We start from the raw sequence: 13,209 nt of genomic DNA, 5'->3' as shown, positions 1-13,209 counted from the left end.
TTTTTACAACATGTTGAAAAATCGCATTTTTTTTTTCGACATAGTATACTATGGCGTTTTTTTGCGCCAAAATTCATGATGATTTTTTTTTCAAAGAAAACCTTTCTGGAGTGTTTTTCACGGCCTCCTTTACATTATTTCATCATATGGCACGTTTTTACAACATGTTGAAAAATGCACATTTTTTTTTCGACATAGTATACTATGGCGTTTTTTTGCGCCAAAATTCATGATGATTTTTTTTTCAAAGAAAACCTTTCTGGAGTGTTTTTCACGGCCTCCTTTACATTATTTCATCATATGGCACGTTTTTACAACATGTTGAAAAATCGCATTTTTTTTTCGACATAGTATACTATGGCGTTTTTTTGCGCCAAAATTCATGATTTTTTTTTTCAAAGAAAACCTTTCTGGAGTGTTTTTCACGGCCTTCTTTACATTATTTCATCATATGGCACATTTTTACAACATGTTGAAAAGTCGCATTTTTTTTTCGACATAGTATACTATGGCGTTTTTTTGCGCCAAAATTCATGATGATTTTTTTTTTTCAAAGAGAAGCTTTCTGGAGTGTTTTCAGAGCCTGCTTTACATTATTTCATCATGTGGCATGTTTTTACAACATGTTGAAAAATCACATTTTTTTTCCGACATAGTATACTATAGCGTTTTTTGGCGCCAAAATTCATGATGATTTTTTTTTCAAAGAAAACCTTTCTGGAGTGTTTTTCATGGCCTGCTTTACATTATTTCATCATATGGCATGTTTTCACAACATGTTGAAAAATGACATTTTTCGACATAGTATACTATGAGGTTTTTTTTGCGCCAAAATTCATGATGATTATTTTTTCAAAGAAAACCTTTCTGGAGTGTTTTGACAGCCTCCTCTTGATTATTTCATGATATGGCACGTTTTTACAACATGTTGAAAAATGACATTTTTCGACATAGTATACTTACACTTACATTTTTCACGGCCTCCTTTACATACTAAAGTATGATGTTTTTGTAACATTTTGGACGACATACTAAACTATGACGTTTTAGTGACATTTTGGGCGACATACTAAACCATGACGTTTTTACCCCATTTTTGACGACATAATAAACTATGACGTTTTTGTCACATTTTGGACGACATACAAAACTATGACATTTTTGTCACATTTCGGATGACATCCTAAAGTATGACGTTTTTCTCACATTTTGGACAACATAGTAATCTGACATTTTTACCCCATTTTTCATGCCATACTACAGTATGACGTTTTTTCCAGATTTTAGACGACAGACTAAACTATGACGTTTTTTCCAGATTTAGGATGACATACTAAACTATGGCTTTTTTTTCCAGATTTTAGACGACAGACTAAACCATGACGTTTTTTCCAGATTTAGGATGACATACTAAACTATGGCTTTTTTTTCCAGATTTTGGATGACATACTAAACTATGACGTTTTTTCCCCATTTTTGACGACATACTAAACTATGGCTTTTTTTTCCAGATTTTGGATGACATACTAAACTATGACGTTTTTTCCCCATTTTTGACGACATACTAAACTATGACATTTTTGTCACATTTTGGACGACATACTAAACTATGACTTGTTTTTGCACATTTTGGATGACATACTAAACTAAGACATTTTTCCCACTGTTAAGTTCCTTGGTGTGGTTGTGTGCAGGTGGGGTTGGTTGTGTTTTTGTTCCTGTTCTCTCCCTTCTTTTTAATTTTTCTTTTAGCAGACAGGTTACGCCAGGTGGGAGTGGACAGATACACCTGCAGCTACCTCGCAATCAGAGATGGTTACAAGTCAAGCCAACCTGATCTTATCTTTGCCAGAGGGCCAGATCAGCGGCAAGGGTTCCGTGTTGGTGTCTCGCGTTCTGCTACAATCAGAAGTGTGATGCTTTGATTTTGGAGCGGCGTTGTGTTAATAAGCTTGTCTTGTACTGTATCTTCCTTCTGTTTCCTTTTTGTAAAATAAATACTTTGTCTGCTACACAATCAGTTTCCAGGCCTCTTTACTCGGTTTTCTGCATATTTGTTACTCCCCTCATCTCCTAGTTCTCGGGGACGTAACACCACATTTTGGACAACATACTAAACTATGACGTTTCTTCCAGATTTTGGACCACATACTAAACTATGACGTTTTTGTCACATTTTGGACGACATACTAAACTATGACGTTTTTACCCCATTTTGGACGACATACAAAACTATGACGTTTTAGTCACATTTTGGACGACATACTAAACTATGACGTTTTAGTCACATTTCGGACGACATACTCAACTATGACGTTTTTGCAACATTTCGGACCACATACTAAACTATGACGTTTTTGTCACATTTTGGACGACATACTAAACTATGACATTTTTGTCACATTTTGGACGACATACTAAACTATGACGTTTTTACCCCATTTTGGACGACATACAAAACTATGACGTTTTAGTCACATTTTGGACGACATACTAAACTATGACGTTTTAGTCACATTTTGGACGACATACTATAAACTATGACGTTTTTGTCACATTTTGGACGACATACTAAACTATGACGTTTTTTTCCACATTTTGGATGCCATACTAAACCATGACGTTTTTGTCACATTTCGGACGACATACTAAACCATGACGTTTTTGTCACATTTCGGACGACATACTAAACTATGACTTTTTTGCACGTTTTGGACGACATACTAAACTATGACGTTTTTGTCACATTTTGGACGACATACTAAACTATGACATTTTTGTCACATTTTGGACGACATACTAAACTATGACGTTTTTACCCCATTTTGGACGACATACAAAACTATGACGTTTTAGTCACATTTTGGACGACATACTAAACTATGACGTTTTAGTCACATTTTGGACGACATACTCAACTATGACGTTTTTGCAACATTTCGGACCACATACTAAACTATGACGTTTTTGTCACAATTTGAACGACATACTAAACTATGACGTTTTTGTCACATTTTGGAGGACATACAAAACTATGACATTTTTGTCACATTTCGGACGACATACTAAACTATGACGTTTTAGTGACATGTTGGACAACATACTAAACTATGACGTTTTTGTCACATTTTGGACGACATACTAAACTATGACATTTTTGTCACATTTTGGACGACATACTATAAACTATGACGTTTTTGTCACATTTTGGACGACATACTAAACTATGACGTTTTTTTCCACATTTTGGATGCCATACTAAACCATGACGTTTTTGTCACATTTCGGACGACATACTAAACTATGACTTTTTTGCACGTTTTGGACGACATACTAAACTATGACGTTTTAGTGACATTTTCGACGATACTAAACTATGACGTTTTTTGCACATTTTGGACGACATACTAAACTATGACGTTTTAGCGACATTTTGGACGACATACTAAACTATGACGTTTTAGTGACATTTTGGACGATACTAAACTATGACGTTTTTTGCACATTTTGGACGACATACTAAACTATGATGTTTTTGTCATATTTTGGACGACATACTAAACTATGACGTTTTTGTCACAATTTGGACGATATACTAAAATATGATGTTTTAGTGACATTTTGGACGACATACTAAACTATGACGTTTTTGTCATATTTTGGACGACATACTAAACTATGACGTTTTTGTCATGTTTTGGATGACATACTAAACTATGACGTTCTTTGCACATTTTGGTCGACATACTAAACTATGACGTTTTAGCGACATTTCGGACGACATACTAAACTGACATTTTAGCGACATTTTGGACAACATACTAAACTATGACGTTTTAGCGATATTTTGGACGACATACTAAACTATGACGTTTTTTGCACATTTTGGACGACATACTAAACTATGACATTTTTTGCACATTTTGGATGTGTCTAAACTTAGACGCACCTAGCTTAAATGGAGACAAGGTCTGACTGTGTTTCCTGAAGAAAGGAGTGATGGAAAGAAAGGTGATTTTGTGTTCAAAATAAGGCTGACGGCTGAACGTAAATAAAGGCTTTGTAAAACATTAGGACCTTCACCATTGTCTAGCTGGGGTTTGCTGTGATCATCAGCAGGTAATGGACACAGTGTTCACTTGTTGTCAGGGTTACTATAATAAAATGATAATCCTGTAACATCACTCCAGACCTCTGACAGGTGAGCTGCAGCCTGATTGGTCACTGCCTCCACCCGCTGCCTCCTGATTGGCCGCCGTCTGCTGCCTGGGCGTCGGCCTGCAGAAACATCACAGCACTGTGATAGAGATTCTAATAACTGCGTGTGTGTAAATAGCCGAGAGAAGAGAAACTATTTGAGAAAAAAATACAAAGGCGAATCTGCTGTCTGGCATTTTGTATTTAAATTATTTATTTTTGTAGATTTTGACCGATGAGCTCCGCTGCTGTCACAGCTGTCGCAGTCGAGCTCTTTCTATTGAATTAAAGATTTCTAACGGACTCAAAGCTTCACTGTCGTCTTTCTCTGTCTCTATCGACTGAATTAAAGAATTCTTATTGAAAGTCAGGAAGTAGAAGATGGAGGTTTGGTTAAACTTCCTGTTGGAAGCTGACGATGATTGACTCCATGGCGCCTTCAACTCCCAGAATCCTCAGCAGGCTCTGAAAGGCCTCAGCGGCACCTCCAACAGGCCAACAGGGGAACAACATCAGAGCTACAGACACACAAAGAGACATAAAAACAAAAATGTTCACATTCAAGCAGCTGGGATGCTAAAAATGCACTAAAATAACCGTCTCATGAAGATACTGTGACTTAGAATGACTTAAATACATTTTTTAGCCTTAACTCTACATGACAGATGACACATTTTTTTAATCTTTAAAGAAAATTTTGTGTAAAAATGAAACCACAATTTCACCGTAATTATAAATAGACGAATCAGAAGATTGCAATATATAAAGATAGAGCCTATCGATAACATACGCGAAAGAAAACCTGTTTGTTGTGAAAACTTCTGTAATTATACAAAATAGGTCTCATTTAATAAACAATACAACTCCAAATACACTCCAATTAAGAAACTAAGAATTTTGATTTTAAAAAAGAAGATGGAGTGCGAAGGATTATGAATTTTTTTCCACATTTCGGACGACATACTAAACTATGACGTTTTAGTGACATTTTGGACGACATACTAAACTATGACGTTTTTGTCACATTTTGGACCTCCTTTACATTATTTCATCATATGGCACGTTTTTACAACATGTTGAAAAATCGCTTTTTTTTTCGACATAGTATACTATGGCGTTTTTTTGCGCCAAAATTCATGATGATTTTTTTTTCAAAGAAAACCTTTCTGGAGTGTTTTTCACGGCCTTCTTTACATTATTTCATCATATGGCACGTTTTTACAACATGTTGAAAACTGCATATTTTTTTTCGACATAGTATACTATGGCGTTTTTTTGCGCCAAAATTCATGATGATTTTTTTTTTTCAAAGAGAACCTTTCTGGAGTGTTTTTCACGGCCTCCTTTACATTATTTCATCATATGGCACGTTTTTACAACATGTTGAAAAATCACATTTTTTTGTCGACATATGGCGTTTTTTTGCGCCAAAATTCATGATGATTTTTTTTTCAAAGAAAACCTTTCTGGAGTGTTTTTCACGGCCTCCTTTACATTATTTCATCATATGGCACGTTTTTACAACATGTTGAAAAATCGCATTTTTTTTTCGACATAGTATACTATGGCATTTTTTTGTGCCAAAATTCATGATGATTTTTTTTTCAAAGAAAACCTTTCTGGACTGTTTTTCACGGCCTCCTTTACATGCTAAACTATGACGTTTTAGTGACATTTTGGACGACATTAAACTATGACGTTTTTACCCCATTTTTGACGACATACTAAACTATGACGTTTTTGTCACAATTTGGACGCCATACTAAAGTATGATGTTTTTGTCACATTTCGGACGACATACAAAACTATGACATTTTTGTCACATTTCGGACGACATACTAAACTATGGCATTTTTACCCCGTTTTAGACGAAATACTAAACTATGACGTTTTTTGCACATTTTGGATGTGTCTAAACTTAGAAGCACCTAGCTGGAATGGAGACAAGGTCTGACTGTGTTTCCTGAAGAAAGGAGTGAAGAACAGAAAGGTGAATTTGTGTTCAAAATAAGGCTGACGGCTGAACGTAAAAACATCTGGACCTTCACCATTGTCTTGCTGGGGTTTGCTGTGATCGTCAACAGGTAACTGACACAGTGTTCACTTGTCAAGGTTACAGCGACGCCGTGCCTGCAGCTATATCTGGCAATGGGAAATCCTTAACAAAGCCGTGGATCCGGACTATAAGCTGCATCACTGTGGAAATTTAATGAGGTGGTCCTTGTGTCATTTCTGACCTTCCCTGAAAATTTTATCCAAATCCATGAGTCTGTTTTTGAGCAATGTTTCACACAGACAGACTGACAGATTCACAGACAAACGTATGCCGATCGTCACATAACTCCGCTGTTCCTTGACAGAGTAATTATTTAATGTTAACTAAGTAAATGAAATTTAAGTAGAATTGCATAAATTTGCTCTTTATTCATCCTTTCGTGTAAAATAAAAATTCAGTTTTCTTATATGTTCTGGTTATTTGCAGTTATAGGTTACTTTATATTTAACATATTTTTGTATTTTCATTGCTTTTTTTGCACTGTTCTTGCGCTTTTAAAAAAATACAGAAAAAATATAAAATACAAAGGAAAATGTCAAATGGCAGTTTTTCTGACTGAACACAACAAACATTAACATTCTGAATGATCTGAATTATTGCCAAGATATTTTTACTGAAGAGAAGAAATAATCACGGAAGAAGTTTAATAGTAATTGGAGGATAAAACAGATGTGATGGAACACATTTACACTGTCATTCTAAATAATTTACTACAGAGTAGCAACAATAAGGTGATTATTCAAGTAGATGACAGAAAATTAATCACACTGATGATTGATTTTTCAGGCCAAAATACCAAAAATGTTGATTCTTTGTGATAGATCTGGTGCTTTTTCTTTGAGATATCAGATGATAATGTCCTGCTGTTACTGTCTGGAATTCTGATAAAGTGACATTTTAATTAATAATGAAACTAACAGTAAGTTGAAGATGTAGAATTAGAAGATGTGTTCGGCCTCAGCAGCTCAGCTGAAGGTACAGAAATGTAAAATGTGACAAATTTACGTTTAAACCACTGTTTCATTTCAAGGACAAATTAATGGACTTAGTTCCAATAAATTAGTTTGTAGGAAACTAGAAGAATTTCACAGAATCACCGATTATTTTTTTCCAGTAGAACCTCAAAGCTCAACAACACAAGTAAGCCACACATTACAAGAAATAACACAAAATTACACAAATAAGACACAAAATCATAAAAAAGAAGACTCAAAATTTTAGAAAACAGACACAAATTTACAAGAAAAACCCAGAAAATGACAGAAATAAGACATAATACAACACAAATGAGATACAAAATTATAAGAAAAAACAACAAAATGACACAAGAGACACAAACTGACAAAGACAAGACACAAAACACAGAAGCAAGGCAGATAAAAATCAGGCACGAAACTAATTTAGTTTGTTTTTGTTTGTCTTTGATGATTTACTTGATAAAAATGTAATAAAACCTCCAGTCATCTAATCAGCATTTGGATGGTTCCTCACCTTGGTCTGGGATCTTGGTCAGCAGCTCGATGTTCGGAGAGACGCCTCCTTCTCTGGAAACATCGATGGACCAACGGACAAAAAGGACGCAACTGAAAACCACAGAGAGACGCTTCAGGTTCCAGCTTTGTTTTTGTTTTGTGATGCGTCACGACGAATATTTACCCAGAAAGCTCAGCGTGACTCAGAGCCATGACCTCCGACCTGCAGCCTCCAGGAAGAGAGACGACGGACGGATACTTCTGCTGCAGAGAAACAAGAGACGAAGACTTAGGGTCAGGTTTAGAGTCCAACTAGAATATTTCTACTGAAAGAAACGCTTTATGGAGACTGGAGCTGTATCTATGTCTTCATCATGGCTCCACATGGAAATGAACTGAACAAAGGAACTGAAAATCTGATTGTGAGATTTTACAAAGATTAAAAAGATCCATGAAGATCAACTAAACATCAGTGAACCACAGTGTCAGCAGTAATCAGGAGGTCTAGAAGGAGTCATAGTCCCACTAATCATAGCTGCAGTGGTCGTCCTCCTAAAATGACTCCACAGACAGTGAACTACTTTCACAATCCAGCTCTGAAAAACAGACGGCAGCTGCTTCAGACTTGGCTCAGGAGATATCAATGGAAATCAGAGCCATGAACAACAGAACTTTCTCAATTTTGGACCTATGAGCTGAATCTATGTCTTCATCATGGCTCCACATGGAAAAAAAACTGACAAATAAATTCAAAAGTTTGACTGTGAGGCTTCAGGAAAAAGATCCAAAAACATGATCTAAACATGAGTGAACCCCAGTGTCAGCAGTAATCAGGAGGTCTAGAAGGAATCATAGTCCCACTAATCATGGCTGCAGTGGTCGTCCTAATAGGGGGAGTCCATAGACGTGAACAAAGACATGAAAAACAACCAGAATGGAACACAAAACAACAATTAAAACATGCAGACTACAGTCCACCTATGATTTTCAGTCAGACTAACCTTATGAACATGGTTCTAAAATGAGCTGTGAACAGCAGAACTTCCTCAGTTTTGGACCTTTGAACTGTATCTATGTCTTCATCATGGCTCCATGTGGAAAAGAACTGAACAGAGGAACTGAAAAATCTGAAAAACTCTAAAAACATGTATCCAAGTATCCAGGAGATCGATAAGTCAATGATTAGTTCCACTAATCATGGCTCCAAAAATGACTCCACAGACAGTGAACTACTCTCACAATCTAGCTGTGGAAACAACCTCCATCAAAACACCGTCTTACTGTTCAGACTTCCAGATAAATATTTGCTAAAGGACATGAGAAAGACCCTGATGAATGTTGGAGAACATTCTTTGATCAGATGAAGATAAACTTGTTGGGTTAGATGGAGTCCAGATGTTTGGTGTGAACCTGACCAGGACCAGAGTAGATGCATCCTCCTGACAGTGAAGAATGGAGGTGATAGTGTGATAATATGAAGCTACATGAGTGGAAAAGGAGTTGGAGAGATGATATTTATAGATGAATAAACCAAAATACTGACTGATTGATGAACGTTGATGAAGAGAGAAACATTCCAGCAGGAGAATCGTCCAAAGAACTAAATCACACAGGAACAAAGTGGAAGTCAGATCGTCCAGAATGATGCCAAACTCGTCTAAAGTGACTCAGATTTTGTCCAGATCTCGTTGAAATGATTCCAAAATGCTTTTTATGTCTAAAAGGACTCAAAACGTGTCCAGAACAAGTTCAAAAACAATACGAGGACAATAATAAGTTGTGATGAATTCAACAGAAAACCTTCAGTGTTTTAAAGTTAAAGTAACATGAACCCTCCAATAAAGACCAGCTGAAAATCAAACAGAGTGAAGAACGTGAGCAGAAATGATTGGATTAAATAAAATAAATCAAAGGTTTGAATCGAGTTAAAAACAGTTGAAGCTTTGAGCCCCAGATGGCAGCAGATCACAGGTTTTCATTCTCAGCTGCTTTTTAAACGTCTTGTTGTGTTTTTATGTTGTCTTCATCTCCAGAACTAATATTAAAGGTCTCTGACTTAATATTTAATATAGTCAGGTAAAGTTGTGTTTTTTTGAATCATTTTCTTAGAGTTTTAATCCATAAAATTTTAATTATTCTGGTAAATTCCCATCATAAACATCCCTGTAGGGTTTGAATTTTTACATTTAAACTTGTTCTGGTTTTTCAGCTGCTGCTTTAAATGAGCTGAAGAAATAACAAGAACCTCGACCTTTAAAAGCTTCTGTTAACAAAACTAATTATTTTTTATTGTAAAAACTATTTTAGCATTACAGGCTAAAAAGAGGAATTATTCTGTATAAAAACATTTTGTTGCAATAAATAAATAAATTTGAAAAAACACTTTTTTTTCTGTACAAAAGACAACTTAAATTTGTGCTTAAAAATTCCTTTTGGTATTAAAAAGACATTTTTCTTTACTTAAAAAATTTAGAAATGTATTTATAAATTTATTAATCATTTAGTATATAATTTTTTAAAATGATTTTTCATTTTTTTAGGAAATAAAACATTTTTTGTTTTAAAAATTAAATAATTATTTCTAAAAATATAATTTCTTTGTTAACAACCAATTTTTTGTATAAAAAATATTTTGTATGAAAAATATTTTGTATTAAAAATATATTTTTTGTATAAAAAAGTAGTTACTGTTTGCATAAAGTAAACAATTTGTTTGCATTTTGAAAAACAAAACAGAAATTATGTTTAGTTTATTATTATTATGAATTATTTGCTGGAGTTGTTTCCACCGTCATCCTGCAGGCGGCGCTGCAGCGTCTCTTCATCAACTTCAGACCAAACAGAAATATTCAAGTCCAGAAGAAATATCAGAACATTTTCAGTCGACTAAAGAAGCTTCAGGTTCAGTTTGTTTCTTGTTTTAGATGAATCGATTCTTCTGATTGATTCAATTTAAAGAATATGATCTGACAGGTGAAGGTTTATCCAGGCGTGTCCAGATGTGTCCAGGTTTATCCAGGTGTGTCCAGATGTGTCCATGTGTTTCCAGGTGTATCCAGGTTTGCTTGCTCGATTTAAACTTAATTTTAGGATTTTATTGATCTCTTTTAGAGGATCTTTAAAGTCAAGTTTAACCCTAAAACCTGCTTTTGAGTTCTAAAAACATCTTATCGTAATTGATCAGAGCCAGAAACTGTAAAAACAGAAAGAATCATCACATTTTCAACTTTTCTACTGCCCTTAAACGCATCATCAGTGACTTGAAGTTCCACTGAAAGAAATGTAATCAAACCTGAGCTACAAATCGACTTTTTTCTACACGTGTCGTTTAAAAATTTCCCCAAAATTAACCAGTTGTTTGAAATTAATTCTGTAAAAAGATGTTTGGCGCAAACGTGAAACATTTAGTGACTCAGCTACGACCAGCAGTTATGTAATAAAAATTCAGGAACTTTTCAGCTGAACTGGCTGCTGTAGATTATATAAAATAAACATTAAATAAAATAAAGGTTGTCTATAAATAAGTTTAAAGCTTTGATTTGTTGTGTTTTTATGTATATTTCTGTCAAGTCTTCATCTCTATAATTAATAATATTATAGGTCTTGCTTCATCAGCCGGTTTTAATTGAGCTGAATAAATAATAATAAATCGACTTTTAAAAGCAGGATTTATAACGGAGCTGTTGGATTTAAGCAGATTAAAATAAAAAATAACTGAAAATATAAATTAAGTCAGTGACGTGTTTTAAATCATATTTTTAAGCAAACTTAAATTGGATTTTACAGGAGTTTGAAGTCTTTTATTTGATTTCCTGCATTGTCTTTTGTATAAATTAGTTTCCCCCTGCCTTTAAACTTGAGTTTTTATTATTCTAAACATTCAGCAGCTTCTTCCTGATGATGAGACTCCAGTTTAATGGTTTTACTTCAGACTGAGGCGAGTCCAGACAGAATCATCTTCGAACAGCATCGACGTGTTCAGACCTGCTGCGCTGATGTTTTTATCTCCAACAGAACGTCTGACGGAGCTCAAAACTGCACAAAATGATTCAGAATTTGTCAAAATCAACTGTAAATAGGTCCAAAATTACTCCAAATGTGTCAAAACCAACTGTAAATGTGTCCAAAAAGACTCCAAACTTGTCAAAAATAACTGTAAATGTGTCCAAAAGTGACTCAAAAAGGACGAGTTTTGAGACGTTTTGGACAAAATATGAGTGATTTTGGACAAGTTTAGAGTTTTAATTCTGAGCAAGATTGGTTTTGAGCATTTTTTGGGACACATTTTAAAGACATTTTGAGCAATTGTTGAGTCACTTTTGGACGAGAAGGGAGTCCTGATTTACAAGGTTAAAGTCGCAGTAGTAACGAGTAGTTTTGGATGAGTTTTGAAATGTTTGGGGCAACAAAAAAAAAGTTCAAGTGATTTTGGACGAGTTTAGAGTTATTTTAACTAATTCTGAGTAGGTTTTGAATATGCTTCAGGACATTTTGGACAATTTTTGCGTAATTTTGGACACTTTTACAGTTTTTTGGCAAACCTTGAGTAATTTTGGACAAGTCAGGAGTCATTTTATACAAAGACATTTTGAATAATTATAAAATAGTTTACGGGCTGCACAGTGGCGTAGTGGTTAGCACTTTCTCCTTGCAGCTAGAAGATCCCTGGTTCACGTCCCGGCTTTCCCGGGATCTTTCTGCATGGAGTTTGCATGTTCTCCCTGTGCATGCGTGGGTTTTCTCCGGGTACTCCGGCTTCCTCCCACAGTCCAAAAATATGCTGAGGTTAATTGATCATTCTAAATTGCCCGTAGGTGTGAATGTGAGAGTGATTGTTTGTCTCTGTATGTAGCCCTGTGACAGACTGGTGACCTGTCTAGGGTGTCCCCTGCCTTCACCTGAGTCAGCTGGGATAGACTCCAGCCCCCCCATGACCCTAGTGAGGATTAAGTGGTGTATAGATAATGGATGGATGGATAAAATAGTTTACAATGGGTTTTGAGACATTTTGGACAAGTTTAGAGCTGTTTTAACTAATTTCGACTTTGCACCAGTTGATCTCAGATAAATTCCAACCTGAGAAACCATCAGCGTTTCTGGGTGTCGGTAATATCTGGCTTTCGCTTTACATGGTTGAGTTTTAACTTGTAGACGAAGCAACAAACAGCTGATAATAGTTTTCCAAAGTGTTTCTGAGTCCACCTGGTCACATCCTTTAGAATGATGATGGTTTTTTAGAGGCATCGAAGGTCTTGGCCTTTCAATGTTGCCACCTACGTTATGGACTGTAGAGCTGAAATCCCAAAGAAACTGTTGGACTGTTTCTTGGACTATTTGCTACTCGGTTGTTCACAAAGTGGTGAACCTCCATCTATCGTTGTGAACCACTTAGACTTTCAGGGGTTTTGCTCCTTTTTACATGCAATCAGGACTCACCTGTTTCCAACATTCCACAGGTGAACAGGTTCCAAACAGGTGATTTAG

The 13,209-nt window shown here is 35.5% G+C and overlaps 1 protein-coding gene across 4 annotated transcripts in view; it reads right to left on the bottom strand.

Annotated features, from left to right (window-relative positions):
- Positions 1-4,388: 4,388 nt before the first annotated feature.
- Positions 4,389-13,209, bottom strand: part of cenpp (centromere protein P) — a 150,579-nt gene continuing 141,758 nt past the window's right edge. For all 4 annotated transcript variants that reach the window (XM_055010660.1, XM_055010661.1, XM_055010658.1 and 1 more), the window contains exons 7-9: positions 7,910-7,989; positions 7,745-7,836; positions 4,389-4,715 (exon numbers count right to left, since the gene is read on the bottom strand). In XM_055010660.1, the coding sequence (XP_054866635.1) occupies positions 4,591-4,715; positions 7,745-7,836; positions 7,910-7,989 (297 nt within the window). In that variant the 3' untranslated portion in view covers positions 4,389-4,590. The remainder of the gene's footprint in view (positions 4,716-7,744; positions 7,837-7,909; positions 7,990-13,209) is intronic.

This window comes from Amphiprion ocellaris, chromosome 5, assembly GCF_022539595.1.
Source record: "Amphiprion ocellaris isolate individual 3 ecotype Okinawa chromosome 5, ASM2253959v1, whole genome shotgun sequence".
In the NCBI taxonomy this organism is placed as follows: domain Eukaryota; kingdom Metazoa; phylum Chordata; class Actinopteri; family Pomacentridae; genus Amphiprion; species Amphiprion ocellaris.
Note: the sequence above shows the minus strand (reverse complement) of the source record. Positions and strands in the feature narration are given on the sequence as shown.